We start from the raw sequence: 13,993 nt of genomic DNA, 5'->3' as shown, positions 1-13,993 counted from the left end.
CTGAGAAAACAGTCGCAGTAAACTTAGGATCTGTAAGGTGGAGTTGAATTGTAATGAAAGATTCAAAGATTTCAGTAAAGTTCATTTATTCCCAAAACAAGCATACTTTGTTTTTTTTTCTTGAAACAAGATGAACCGCATTTGACAAATGTCCAAAATGTACTTACTTGTTTTAAAAAAAACTTGTTATTTATTTTCAAAGGTGCTCCAAATAAGACTTTTTCAAGACATTTTGTCTATACAAGATTTTCAAGATGGACTGTCTAAAAACTAGCCTTTCTAGCTAAATGAGGTTTTGCTTGTTGGGTAATTATGTCTTATAATAAGGGTGGCTAGATGTTTTGACTTGAAAATAGACAAATAAACTTCCTAAGATTTTTATTTTTTGCAGTGTTTTCCTCTCAGCTGAAAATGACCAGCGGCCAGTTGAACACAAATTCTCGTGGAAGTCACAGAGTAAAGTTGGTCCGAAACCAGAAAACAACAGAAGTTAAAAACTATCACGTTTGCAATGAATTTTTAGTCTACTCGTAATCTTATCCATATTAAGATATCCTCATATGCACGAAGAAAACAAAACGAATTTATAGAAGTAATTGCTCTTTTTATACATGCTAGAACTTTTCAGACTCCACAGAGTCACTGAATAGTTTTGCTCATGTTACCAGCAAATTTACGTTTAAGCATATAACTTAAGGATATGTTGAAACTAGGCCACTTGGTGCAGCTGTTAAATTTTTTTTCGTAGTCCATAAACTCATTTTAATTATGCTACGATAGAACATATGTTCAGCCCGTGCAACAGGCTGCAAGAGACTTATCCCGTGAACTTTAGCCTCGGAACTTAATCCCAGGAATTTTAGCTCAAGGCTACAGTTCCTGGTACTTCCATTGTAGTCTCTCTGATGCTGACATCACACCCACAAACATAGAAATGCTGTCTAACACACACAGTGCCACATTTTCTGTACATGTACTATGCATGAGGGTTGATGTCCAGTTGGAATGGGAATCATGGACAAGGTTCTGGTGCTGCTTCCAGCATTGGTGCATAATCTGGAACTGTTCCATGGAACTGTTCCTAAAACACAGAGCCAATTCTCAACCAGCAATATTAGTTCAGTTCTGGAACCAAACTGCTGCTCGTCTGGAACCAAGACCCAGTAACATCAGTTCAAGTTATTTTCATGAAGAAAATGAAGAAAACCTGAACCAGGTTTGCTAGCTCAAGAACCTCAGACCCAAGAACCTAAAACCAGGAACTGCAACACATTAACCATGTTTCAGTACATTCTATAAAATATAAAATTATCCAGAAGCCACAGTTAACCCTTTTCCACCAACAGGGAATGGGTTCTGTTCTGGTTCGTGCACCAGTCTGAACTGCGATGACATCCACGGGCGTGCCATTCATTTGTACAGGAACGGAAAACACAACAGAAAAGGATACATCTTCAGAAAAAAAAATGGAACGAAAACAAATATCTGCAAAACAAAAGGTTGCAGGAAATCAGAGTGCTCCTCCATCTTGCTACGCCCGCTTAGTTCTGTTGTGCATTGTGCAATGTCCAATGTTCATGATGCATCCTTGATTACAATGGTTCCGCTCCAAGAATCTTGAATGGAACGGGTTCGAGAATCCGTTCCCTCTACCCTGAAATTTCACCCCAGGAGTTTAAGGCCAGAAATATTCATTCATCCAGGAACATTCACACAGAAATGAAAGATCAGGTACCTCAGCCAAGAGCCTTTAGTCCAGGAATTTTAGCCCAGGAAACTCATCCAAAGACCTTCAGTCCAAGAGCTTTCACCCAGGAACCTATGCAAAGGACCTTTAGTCCAAGGACCTTTAGTCAAAGAGTTTCAGTCCATGAATCTAAGCCAAGGACCTTTAGTCCCGGAATCTTAGCCCAGGAACCTTCACCAAGGCCGTTTATACTCCTTTTCCACCAAGGGAATTCTCAGGCCAGTTCAAAGCTGGTGCCTAATCTCAAACAAATGTTTCAAAAACCAAAGAACTGGCTCTGGGCGAAGAAAACTAATTCGAGAGTGGCACCAACAATTTGCTGGTCTTGAACCAAGAATCGCTTATGTCAGGGGCTGGGGGCAGGATTCTCAAGACCAACTGGACCCACTGAAACTTTGTGAAAAAAAAAACCCAGCACCTTGTCTGCCTAATCCAGTAGTCCACCATCGTTGTTGTTTTGCATTGCCAGAAAAGTGGTGATGCATACAGATGGATACAGTGGCAAAATGACATGGCTCGATGATAGCTCTCTAGTCCGTGGAAAATCAAACCTTAAAAGTTTCTCAAGTTGAACCAACTCCGAACTGGCACGAGCAACTAGTTCACTTTGGTGGAAAGGAGGTATTCGACCAGAAGCTTTAATCCAGAAACATAAGCCAATAACCTTTAGTTCAGGAACTTTAGTCCAGTACCCTAAGCCAAAAACCTTTAGTTTAGGAACTCTGGACCAGCCACGAGTTCAGAATCAATTCCAAAAGCCAATTCCAAAAAGCAATAAAGCATGTATCTCTCCTCTTGGGTATAATAATGTGTGGTGTGTAGATCCTAAAATAATTGACTATGGACCGTACAAAATGTTCCTAAAGCCAAAAATAAAACCTGGTAAACCCTCCACAGTTGTTATTTTTACACATTGGGATACATTTATAACTGATGAGTGGTTCGGGTCTCAATCTCGGGATGTAAGAAAGACAAGTTTTTTGGCTCCCTGAACAAACACCACTGTGTTCATGGAAAAGGGACCATTTGTGATCTAACGTGGTCTGTATTAGCGTGCTACGTAATTCTTCAGTGTAGGAAATGGGGGTGGGGTGGGGGGTTTAGAGTGGCATTTGGAAGACAGCCCAGAAAACTAAGACCCTGGAAAAAACAGTAGCAGGAGTTCAAGTGCAATTTTATTTGCCCTTGTTCCTCTCAGCTGAACCGGACCATGAACATCATCTTTGTAACAGAAACATAATTTATCAACGTGATATGTTTTCGAGAACCTGAGCTGAATTCGATGTTGGAAAACTCATGATTAGCGTTGTTTGACTCTGGGGTCAGCGTAGGGACACACTATCTTCGTCTGCCATCGGACTGCCACAGCTGCAAGGCTCATAAATCTACATTTATTTGATGGTTTACTTAATAATACATAAAAAGTGGGAGGAGAGTTTTTAAGGTTGGCGAGAGCCCGAAAGAATGGCTTCATCAAACAAAAGTTTCCATTCAGGATGAAAAATCTGTGTTTTACAGAGAGACAGAAAGAGAGAGAGAAAGAGGAGGATTAAAACTGGTTGCTTTACAGTGAAGCACGATGACCATTCCGGTCATGTAGATGTCAGTAGTTCCATCGAAATATCGCTCCACCATCGTTTACGTCCAGTGTTTCCCACACATAGGCTGCATCCTAATACTCATACTGCCTTACTATATAGTATGCAAAAAGGAGTAAGTCATAACCTATAGAGCATCTGAATACATAGTAGGCATTTCACAGTAGTCGAATGGTACCCAGACGATCGACTACATACACGGTGTACCAGAACGTCGAGTAACGGTCAGGTTGTAGGTACTGATCTGACATTAATGTCGATTGAGTATTTGAATTCAGCCAAAGGCTTCACTTGGGCGGGTTGGGTGCATTCATCTTTGTAATAGTGCTTTTATTCTAGCGTTGTTTAAGTGATTATTCAAAGGACAATAACAGTCTGTGTACATTTACATTTGGTCATTCTGTTTCCTTGCCAATAACAGACATTAATAAGCCATTTTGTTTTTTTTATTATCAGAAATCGCACACTCAAAATTTAAAACAAACTTTGTTTCTTTTCCTTTTTTGTAAGTCAAAATAATTAAATCATAAACAAGAGGAGCAGATTTAAATCCGCACGAGCAGGATTCCAATACAATCCGAAATCATACACAGAAGACCATTTTTGTGCTAGCAGGTAAATACCAGCCCTTCCCACAGGCTGCCACCACAAGTATATTTCAGACCTGTGGGTAACACATCATCACTGTCAGCAACATCACAACCGGTCACAACACGTTAATTCAAGCTTTCCAGTTCCCCCGGGAGCCATGGCAAAATATCACCATTAATGCTACTAAGTTGCCAGGGGATACTGTAGATTAATTTTACAACTTTACCATTTTGCTCTCATTCCCACATGACACCGTTACAGCAGAATAGCAGTAAATAAACGGTTTTCAGTGTAAGTGTGAATGGGGTAAGAGATGGATGGACTAAAGCTGCAGTCACAGGTCAAATTCACACCTATTTGAAAGCAATGTGTGACAGAACTCAAATTGACACATCGCATTTTCTCTGTCGCAGAGAGATTTTCACCATTTTTATAAACACAGTCCAAATTTCCAAAATTTATTTTGAGGCACTAATTCAATTTGAAACAATTACAATACAAGGCTACCTTACTCGTTAACCTATCAGAGTTGGTTGCTAATAAACTATTTAACTGGGCAAATTTAAACAGTAGTATCAAAATACACTAAATTTGAGACAAATAAATATCTCATGCTCAGATCTTGAATTATTCTGACAATTTGTCCTACTTTATGGAACTATCCGACTGTGATATGCATTTACAGACTGCAAAACAATGAAACAAGCATTTTGTCTACTTTATTACCATGACTTTCACAGAAACTGCCTCCAGCATTTTAAAAAGTGAAGTACTCAAGAATTAGCCCAAAAATTAACTAGAAATAATTAATACATGATCTATAACTGAAATTTAATCCTTGGAAGACTGAGCCTGGGAACTCTGGATCTGCTACATACTCAGATACTTGACAAGCTGTAAAAATGGTCTCAACATGTCGGACAACTGATCAGAATCCCGACCCTTCAGAGGTCAGCACAGTCACGGTACTGGTTAAAGTCGCAAATTCCCATGGGACCAGTGTTGAAGATTAGGTTACGCTTTGCTTGAGATATATTCATGCTGAAAACCATTAATTGTGGTCCATTCCACTGAAAATAAAGTCTGTGACAGTTCACGGAAGACAGAGATGTAAATAAACAGAGAGAGAGAGAGAGAGAGAGAGAGAGAGAGAGAGATGATTTTCAGTAAGTTACAGAGATTTATAGTGACTAAATGCAAAAAGGTAAAGTTAAGGGGCTCAAGGATGCAATAAAGTTATGCAGAGGTGTGTGTGTGTGTGTGTTATAGTAACACCTATTATAAAAGTCAGGAAATGGCTGAGTCACATAATGGAGGACACAGAAGCTCACACACACACACACACACACACACACACACACACACAGATTTCACCCATTCCTTCTGCAAACAAAAACACGCACGCACATGCTCTCCAGGGTAAATACACCGACACAAACTAGTTAATTTACACACTACTGAAATTACACACACACATGCAGAGAGAGAGAGAGAGAGAGAGAGAGAGAGAGAAAACACATCTTTGGTCTAAATGTCACAATAACAGAAAGAGACATTCAGATTCGCTATTTCAGGGGGCAGCAACATTGCGTGTGTGTGTGTGTGTGTGTGTTCTCACTGGACACAGTCTTCGGAAGGAATGCAACTCTTATACACTTCATTCATAAAGGCCTCAGGACAAATCTACACACACACACACACACACACACACACACACACACACACACACACACACACTGACTACAACTACACAGCGGCTCTGTTCCACATGCCAAAACACACAATGTTAATACAGTATTTTCTAATCTGATAGTCACTAACTGCTCAGCAATACTGAACAGCAACAAAACTAACCCCCCAAACAAGAAAAGAATAAAGCTCACTTAAATTTCAGCATTCGAGACACAGCCGTAGACATATAGATACAGTAGAATATCGATTAAATCTGATTTATCTGATCCCAAACCACCTGTTTTTAGGCTTTTTTTTTTTTGACAGTCACTAGTTCGAATGAATACTGATAAAAGCTCTTTTGTACCACTGCCTAGTATTCCTTGAATCAAAGTAAAAAGAATCGAATCACTAAAGTGGATCCTAACAGTCATTGCTGAACAGCAGAGAGCAAAAGGTTTATACTGTCTCAGATTTTTTCGACAATCATCATCACTTACTGTTTTGTTGGCCTTTTCGACGGCGCTCACACACACTGCGCTCAGCACTGTGCTCCATAACACACACCACCTGCACAAAGATGATGAACACATGCACACACACTGAGACACCGTGAAGAAACAAAACACACAAATAAGAGCACATTCAACTGTAAATAAAATACAGGAAGGTGAATTTAAAAGGGCATAAAATCAATCAAGCTTTATTTTATATTCTTATCCGACAAAATAATGATTTAAATGTGACAAAATATCTTACATCCTGCACACGTGATAATTTCACGACCTTGATTTAGTATGTCATGGCCTCATTAATCTGTGGACACAAGTGTCTGAACGTGAGACAAAGAAAGAAAATGCAAAATAATAAGATGTGCTGGATCAAAGGCTATTCTATCAGCCACAAGGACCATTCATACTCCTGTTAGATTTAGTTCAGTGTTCAACACTTTCTTATTCATATCATCATATTAGACTTTTTATTTTTTGTGAAGTCTTTTTGTTTTTATCTGATTTGACAGCAAGTTTGTCCACACTTTGATGTTTTTAGGTTTACAGGTGAGTGCTTGTGTTTGAAGGCGGTGGTCTTGATTTTAATAATCTGAATGTGGAGCTATGGGCGGCACGGTGGTGTAGTGGTTAGCACTGTCGCCTCACAGCAAGAAGGTCCGGGTTCGAGCCCCGTGGCCGGCGAGGGCCTTTCTGTGCGGAGTTTGCATGTTCTCCCCGTGTCCGCGTGGGTTTCCTCCGGGTGCTCCGGTTTCCCCCACAGTCCAAAGACATGCAGGTTAGGTTAACTGGTGACTCTAAATTGACCGTAGGTGTGAATGTGAGTGTGAATGGTTGTCTGTGTCTATGTGTCAGCCCTGTGATGACCTGGCGACTTGTCCAGGGTGTACCCCGCCTTTCGCCCGTAGTCAGCTGGGATAGGCTCCAGCTTGCCTGCGACCCTGTAGAACAGGATAAAGCGGCTAGAGATAATGAGATGAATGAATGTGGAGCTCAGAAAATCCACTTAAAGCTCGGGGAGGTCATTTTGGAGAAATCAGCGAGATAAAGCTGGATTTAGAAAGCATCCACTTGAAAAATCCCACTCTCTCCTTCCAAAGCTACACTTCTTCAAAACACATGAACGCGCACTGCCTGACTACTGCTGGAAGACACATCCACGAGAGAGAGAGAGAGAGAGAGAGAGAGTGTTGGAGGGAGGAGCATAGCAAGTCATTGTCATCTCCAACTACTTCATGCTTCATTCACATGGAAGAAAACACCAACATTATCATCATGAATGTAAACAAAGAACATGGCGATTATTAGTATTTATAGCTGTTGACTAGCTCACTAGCTGTCGCAACATGTCTGAAATATGTCTCTCTGGCCTTATGGAAGACTGACCACATGCAATGAGGGCACAGGTACAGTGGCAACAGGCAGGCAGGGAGACAGTCAGGTAGGCCAACCAGTCATTTCTTTCAGACCAGATGAAACGATTGGACGGGGTTTTTACAATCCTGCAACGGCCACAGATTATGGATTTTTTTTTTCTGGAACATTTGATTTATTCATTGCTGTCTGGACGTGAAGAGAATTTCAAGAAATATAACAAAAATTCTTCAAAAATAAATTACATATCCTAGCTTTAAGCATGTGTCAGAATGCAGGCACTTACGGATGTATGTGCAGAAGAGAGCAGGATGCAAACAGAAAATAAAGCCAAGATGAGAGACTGAAATCGAGGTTGGTAAACTAGCGTGGGTCGGGCGATCGGTGAACAACGTAATAGAGGAAAGACAAAGAGCGAAAACGTGAGAGGATAAGCAAAAGTCAAAAATACAAAAGGCAATCAGAAAGATATAAGGCTTGGTATGAACTGAGGGAGCAGAACAATACTTCGCACTGGAGTAGTGTGAGTGAGTGGCTTCAATAGGGTGAGAGGCGATTAGGAAGATATGTGACAGCTGTGATTAGTAATTGGGAGACAGAGGGTGCTGTGAGTCTTGGGGATTGTAGTTCAGGGTGTCCATGTTTGTAGTCAAAGCGTTCTCAGCAGGTTTACTTACAGACACCCCTCTGAGAAGCTCCCTCTGGGAGCTACATTCTTTCTGGGACGCCCCCTACCTCTGGGTGCTGGTTTGTCGGGATGTAAGGCATAGAACTCCTGCTTGAGGAGTGGGTCTAGAATGTCCTTAGCGGAAACCCAGCTTTGTTCCTTGGGTTCATAATCTTCCCAATCTACCAGGTACTCAACTTGCTCTCTTCTGCTTCTTGAATTGAGGATCTTATTTACCTGGTAGATGGGTTCACCCTCTATGTCAAGAGCTGGGTGCTCCTGGACAGGTACGTTCTCAGCAAGGTGGCCTGGAATGGCAGGTTTCAGGTTAGAGACGTGGAATGTACGGGATAACCTGCTGTGAGGGGGGAGTTCTAGACGGTGTGAGACTTTGTTGATGCAACAAAGTACCTTGAATGGTCCGATATATCGTGGCTGAAGTTTTTTTTTTTTACAGGTGTTGGGTTCCCTTAGGTTTCTCATGGCTATCCATACTCTGTTGCCTGGAGAAAAGTCTAGATTGTTTGCTCTATGTTTGTCAGCATATTTTTTATACTTGGCATTGATAGTTTTGAGCCGTTGATGTACCTCCTCCCATATCGTCTGGCTGCGTGAAAACCATTCATCTATGGCTTGTACTTGGCTTGGCGTGTCATCCCAAGGGAACAGGGGTGGTTGGTAGCCGAGTATGCACTGAAATGGTGTTAGCTGAGTTGCAGAGTGTCTGAGAGAGTTCTGTATATATTCGGCCCACAGAAGGAAGCGTGCCCAGTCCCCCTGGTTACGCATGCAGAAGATTCTTAAGAAACAGCCGATTTCTTGATTAGCCCTCTCTCCTTGGCCGTTCGACTGGGGATGGTATCCGGACATGAGGCCCCAATCTTTCCATGAAGCATGTCCAGAAGCATGAAGCAAACTGAGAGCCCCGGTCGCTGACTATGTCCTCAGGGAGACCATAATATCTGAATACCTGCTGGAATAGTAGTTCAGCTGTTTGGGATGCTGTGGGGATACTAGGTAACGGAATAAACTTAAGAGCTTTGGAAAAGCGGTCGACGGTTACCATTATGGTGGTATTGCCTTGTGAGGAAGGGAGGTCATTAATGAAATCAATAGCCATGTGGGACCAGGGTCTTTGAAGCACAGGGAGAGGGCAAAGCTTTCCAGCTGGAGGGGTTCTAGGAACCATGGCCATAGCCAGCTATGAGGCCACCGAGGTCCAGACCACGGTCATTTTTAAGAGCTGAAAATACATTTGTACGCTAAATATTCAACTGGATAAAAAAATAAAGAATAACATTAAAACATCTCCATAAAAAGTGCATTGTTAATTACGTTAAACATTGATTCTGTCTTCTGTGACTGTTTCGTGCGTGCGACTCTGAGACCAAGAACACAAAAATGAATGAGTGCACGACCTGGGGGAGTGAACGCAGTGCAGTAGACACGTTTTTTTCATGGTAACCATCAGGCAAACTGTTCAACAAATTTAAAGTTACCCCTACTCTTTATTCAAACATGGTGGTGTATACTGATTTTTTTCCCAGAATTTTTTTTTTGTGTAGGTGTAACGGACGCCAGATTGTTAATGTATCTTAGTTACATAGGCTACATGGTTACGGTAGCTTTTGTCCTCATTGCTTGGGTCAGATCAAACCATTAAACAAGCTTAAATTATTCTTACTCTTGCCACATACATGATTTTTTTCCAAAACTGATGATATTCAGTTCAAACACCATTAAAAGTAATTTCAGGAATACATCTCTTGTGTGACGTGTAATTCACCCCTCTCATTTAAATATGTCGAAAATTTTTCGGCGCGTGCTTTGCGCACGCATCACAGACCTCGGTGATTTTAAAATGCTGACTACGGCCCTGCTAGGAACCTTAGCTTGGATGCAGACAGAGCATGAGGTGATGTACTTTTTAATTTCAGTTAGCATGTTTTCCTACCAGTACTTGTTTCTCAACATGAGATGAGTTCACTGACTGCCAGGGTGTCCCATGGCAGGGGAAGCATGAGCCCAAGTGATGAGTCTGCCTCTAAAACGTTTCGGCACATATAGTAGACCAGGTGGGAGATTGTTGGGGAGAGTCTGAGGTTGGGAGTTCCTTATTTCTTTGTCTAGGTCCCAGGTGATAGACTGTAGGAAGCATTGGAGTGGAAGAATGGGATGGGTGACAGAATCTTGGTGTGACGGAGCAAAGACTCGAGATAGGGCATCAGCTTTCGTGTTCTTGGAGCCTGGATGGAATGAAATGGTGAAGTCAAAATGTGTGAAGGAAAGAGCCCACTTGGCCTGGTGAGGGTTTAACCTCTTAGCTTTGCGGAGATATTCCAAGTTCTTGTGGTCCGTGAGGATGACGAAAGGGTGAGTGGCTCCCTCTAACCAATATCGCCATTCCTCAAGGGCTAGCTTTATGGCGAGCAGTTCTCTGTTACCCACGTCATAGTTTCTTTCAGCAGAAGAGAGTTTCCTTGAAAAGAAGGCTACTGGATGGAGTTTCTGTTTCTCCCCAAAACGTTGTGACAGTGCTGCCCCTACTCCCGTATCAGAGGCATCTACCTCGAGGGTGAAAGGTTTTGACGGGTCAGGATGCTGTAATACTGGAGCGGAGGTGAAGGCTTGTTTCAGAAAGTTAAAGGCTTCTTCTGCTGTGGGGTTCCACTTGAGGCGCTTGGTTCCCTTCTTTAATAGAGCTGTCAAGGGAGCGTCGATCGTGCTGAAACCCCTAATAAAACGGCGATAGAAGTTCACAAAGCCCAAGAAATGCTGAAGGTCCTTTATGGACGTGGGTGTGGGCCAAGAAGTGACCACAGAGACCTTGGATGAGTCCATGCTAACCCCTTCAGCACTGATAATGTATCTTAAGAAGGAGATGCGTTTCTGATGGAACTCACACTTCTCTGCTTTGACGTAGAAGTGGTTCTGAAACAGGCATTGAAGAACCGCTCTTATGTGATCCTTGTGATTTCCTTCGTCTGGGGAGTAGATGAGAACGTCATCGATGTAGGCGATGGCATACTTGCCTAGCATGTCCCGTAGCACGTCATTAATCAGGCACTGGAACACGCTAGGCGCCGATGAAAGGCCATACGGCATTACCAGGCACTCAAAATGGTCGGCGGTAGTGCTGAAGGTGGTTTTCCACTCATCGCCCCTTTTAATCCTGATTAAGTTGTAGGCACTGCGTAAGTCAAGTTTCGAGAAGATTTTAGCTGATCTGAGCTGCTCCAAGACTGCAGGAACAAGAGGAAGCGGATATGGGTACTTGACTGACACCTGATTAAGTACCCTATAATCAATACATGGTCTAAGACCACCACCTCGTTTCTCCACAAAGAAGCAGCTCGCAAAGGCTGGAGATTTGGAAGGACGGATATAACCCTGCTTGAGGGCTTCCTGAATGTATTCTTCCATAGCTGCGTGCTCCTTTTGGGAGAGTGGGGATATACGACCCCGTGGTGGTGACATGCCAAGCAGTAAATCTATTGCACAGTCATAGGGCCAATGAGGTGGTAGCCCACAAGCCTTTCCCTTGCTGAATACTTCCTTGAGGTCCAAATAAAACACAGGGACATTGTCTAGAGAGTCTCTGGCTGCAGGCTCTCCACAGAGGAGATGACTTGTGGACGAGAGATGCAACTTTGAAAGCAGGCAGGTGACCGCTGGAGAATTTCCTTGTTCTGCCATGAAATCAAGGGGTCATGAAGTTGGAACCAAGGATAGCCAAGAATGATGTCGTGACTTACAGTAGCGGTGACATAAAGGGAGAGGAACTCTGAGTGCAGTGTGCCCACTTGAATGTGAATGGGGGTTGTACGCATGGTGACAAAAGCCTCTTTTATGGGCCCTCCGTCGATGGTTTGAATGCTGAGTGCACTTTGAAGAGGGGTTGCTGGAAGGTCGAACCTCTGAGCGACTGAGCTGCTGATAAAGTTGCCTTCTGCCCCTGAATTGATAAAAGCAGAAAGGATGTGTGTGGAATTTGCCAACTTTAACAACACTGGAACCTTGAACGATTTGGAACTGAATTTTCTTACTGGGCTCACATTGCGTGCTGGACCTTCTGCGGGAGCTGCACAGGATGGACGGATGGGACAATGGTTGAGCTAGTGTTCAGAACTCCAGCAGTAAAACCACAAACCCTCCTTCTTCCTCCTTCGACGCTCAGTGCGTGTTAACCAGGTGCGTGACACTTCCATGGATGCGCTGTCTTCAGAAGTTAGGATCGGTTTACCACTCTCCTGAATGGAGGGTCGGTGAGCCACCAGATTATCTAGACAAATGGCTAGATTTGGGCAGCACGGTGGTGTAGTGGTTAGCACGGTCGCCTCACAGCAAGAAGGTTCTGGGTTCGAACCCAGCCGCTGGCAAGGGCCTTTCTGTGTGGAGTTTGTATGTTCTCTCCGTGTCTGTGTGGGTTTCCTCCGGGTGCTCCGTTTTCCCCCACAGTCCAAAGACATGCGATTAGGTTAATATGGGACGGCCTTGGGCTGGGGTGCCCTTGAGCGAGGCACCTAACTCCTGATTGCTCCCCGGGGGCTGTTAGCATGGCTGCCCACTGCTCTGGGTATGTGTGTGCTCATTGCTCACGTGTGCATGTGTGTGTTCACTGCTTCAGATGGGTTAAATGCAGAGAGGAAATTTCACAAATGTGTGATGGATAAAGTTGTGTTTTCTTTCTTTCTTTAGGTCGATGAGACAGTCCAGAGTGCATTATTCCTCTCTGCAGGCGAGCTCACTTAGAATCTCGGGGTGCAGACCTTGGCGAAAAACTGCCTTAAGAGCCGGATCATTACACCCACTGGCTGCCGCTAGCGTTCTGAAATCTAGGGCATACTCAGCCACGCTTCTGGAGCCTTGTGAAATGGTAAGTAAACTTTCATCTACTTCAAATCCTTCTGGTTTGTGATCGAACACTCTCATGAACTGAGAGAGGAAATGCTCATAGGACTTAAGGCCAATTTATGCTGACAACCCAGTCCTCACAGATGGCGTCGCAGATGGCGTCTGCGAAGCCCCCCCCCTTCGCAGACGCTCTGCGCGCACCTCCCAAAAATTGTGACCACCGCAGACAGCCTCGCAGACAGCATCGCAGACAAGAGGGCTCTGATTGGTCCACTCTACATCTGCTGTACACGCACTTCTGCTTCCCTACTTTCCCGGTTTGGTTTGTTTTCACGACCACCATTTTTAAAAACACGAGCGAAGATGGAGCAGCACGAAGAGCAGTTGATCGAGGAAGTGAGGAAGTACGTACATCTATACGACTCCAGTTCTAGTCATTATAAGTAACCGGAGGATAAACACTCCACTAACCACACCCACCAACTACTCCTAGCGATTTCGCGACTTCGCGCCCCCTTGCGTTGTGGCGGTGAGTAACATCGCGCACGCCTGTTACTCCCCGCTCAACGATAAATTACAACTGTCTGTGAAAAGCTATCTGCGAAAGCCTTGTCGCAAGAGCATGCAGAGGCCTTTAGTCTGTTCACCACCCTGGTTCCAAACTGCGCTGGCCCATCGGAGTGCTTTACCAGTGAGGAAAGAAAGGAACTTAGCAATCTTGTGCTCTTCAGACAGGTTAGGCATAGGAGTGAAATACATGGAACACTGAAGTAAGAAACCTTTGCAAGCGAGCGCGTCTCAGCGAGCCTCTCTGGAACAAGAAGTTGCAGTGCTGGGCTTTTGGAAGACTCGGGACACGTTAGGAGGGCCTGCGTCATCACAGTAGCTAGTTGCGCCATACGAGTGTTGAGGTCTGCTAGCACCTGCTGATGTTCTCCTAGCAGTCGCCCCTGGGCGTTCGGAGCCGTTTGCTTTGCCTCTT

The 13,993-nt window shown here is 43.7% G+C and overlaps 1 protein-coding gene across 1 annotated transcript in view; it reads right to left on the bottom strand.

Moving 5' to 3' along the window:
* Positions 1-13,993, bottom strand: part of adamtsl4 (ADAMTS-like 4) — a 94,724-nt gene that overhangs the window by 77,117 nt on the left and 3,614 nt on the right. The window contains exon 2 of the mRNA XM_060920985.1: positions 6,108-6,177. Within this exon, the coding sequence (XP_060776968.1) occupies positions 6,108-6,177 (70 nt within the window). The remainder of the gene's footprint in view (positions 1-6,107; positions 6,178-13,993) is intronic.

This window comes from Neoarius graeffei, chromosome 5 (assembly GCF_027579695.1).
Source record: "Neoarius graeffei isolate fNeoGra1 chromosome 5, fNeoGra1.pri, whole genome shotgun sequence".
In the NCBI taxonomy this organism is placed as follows: Eukaryota; Metazoa; Chordata; class Actinopteri; order Siluriformes; family Ariidae; genus Neoarius; species Neoarius graeffei.
This window is presented reverse-complemented; position numbering and strand designations above follow the sequence as displayed.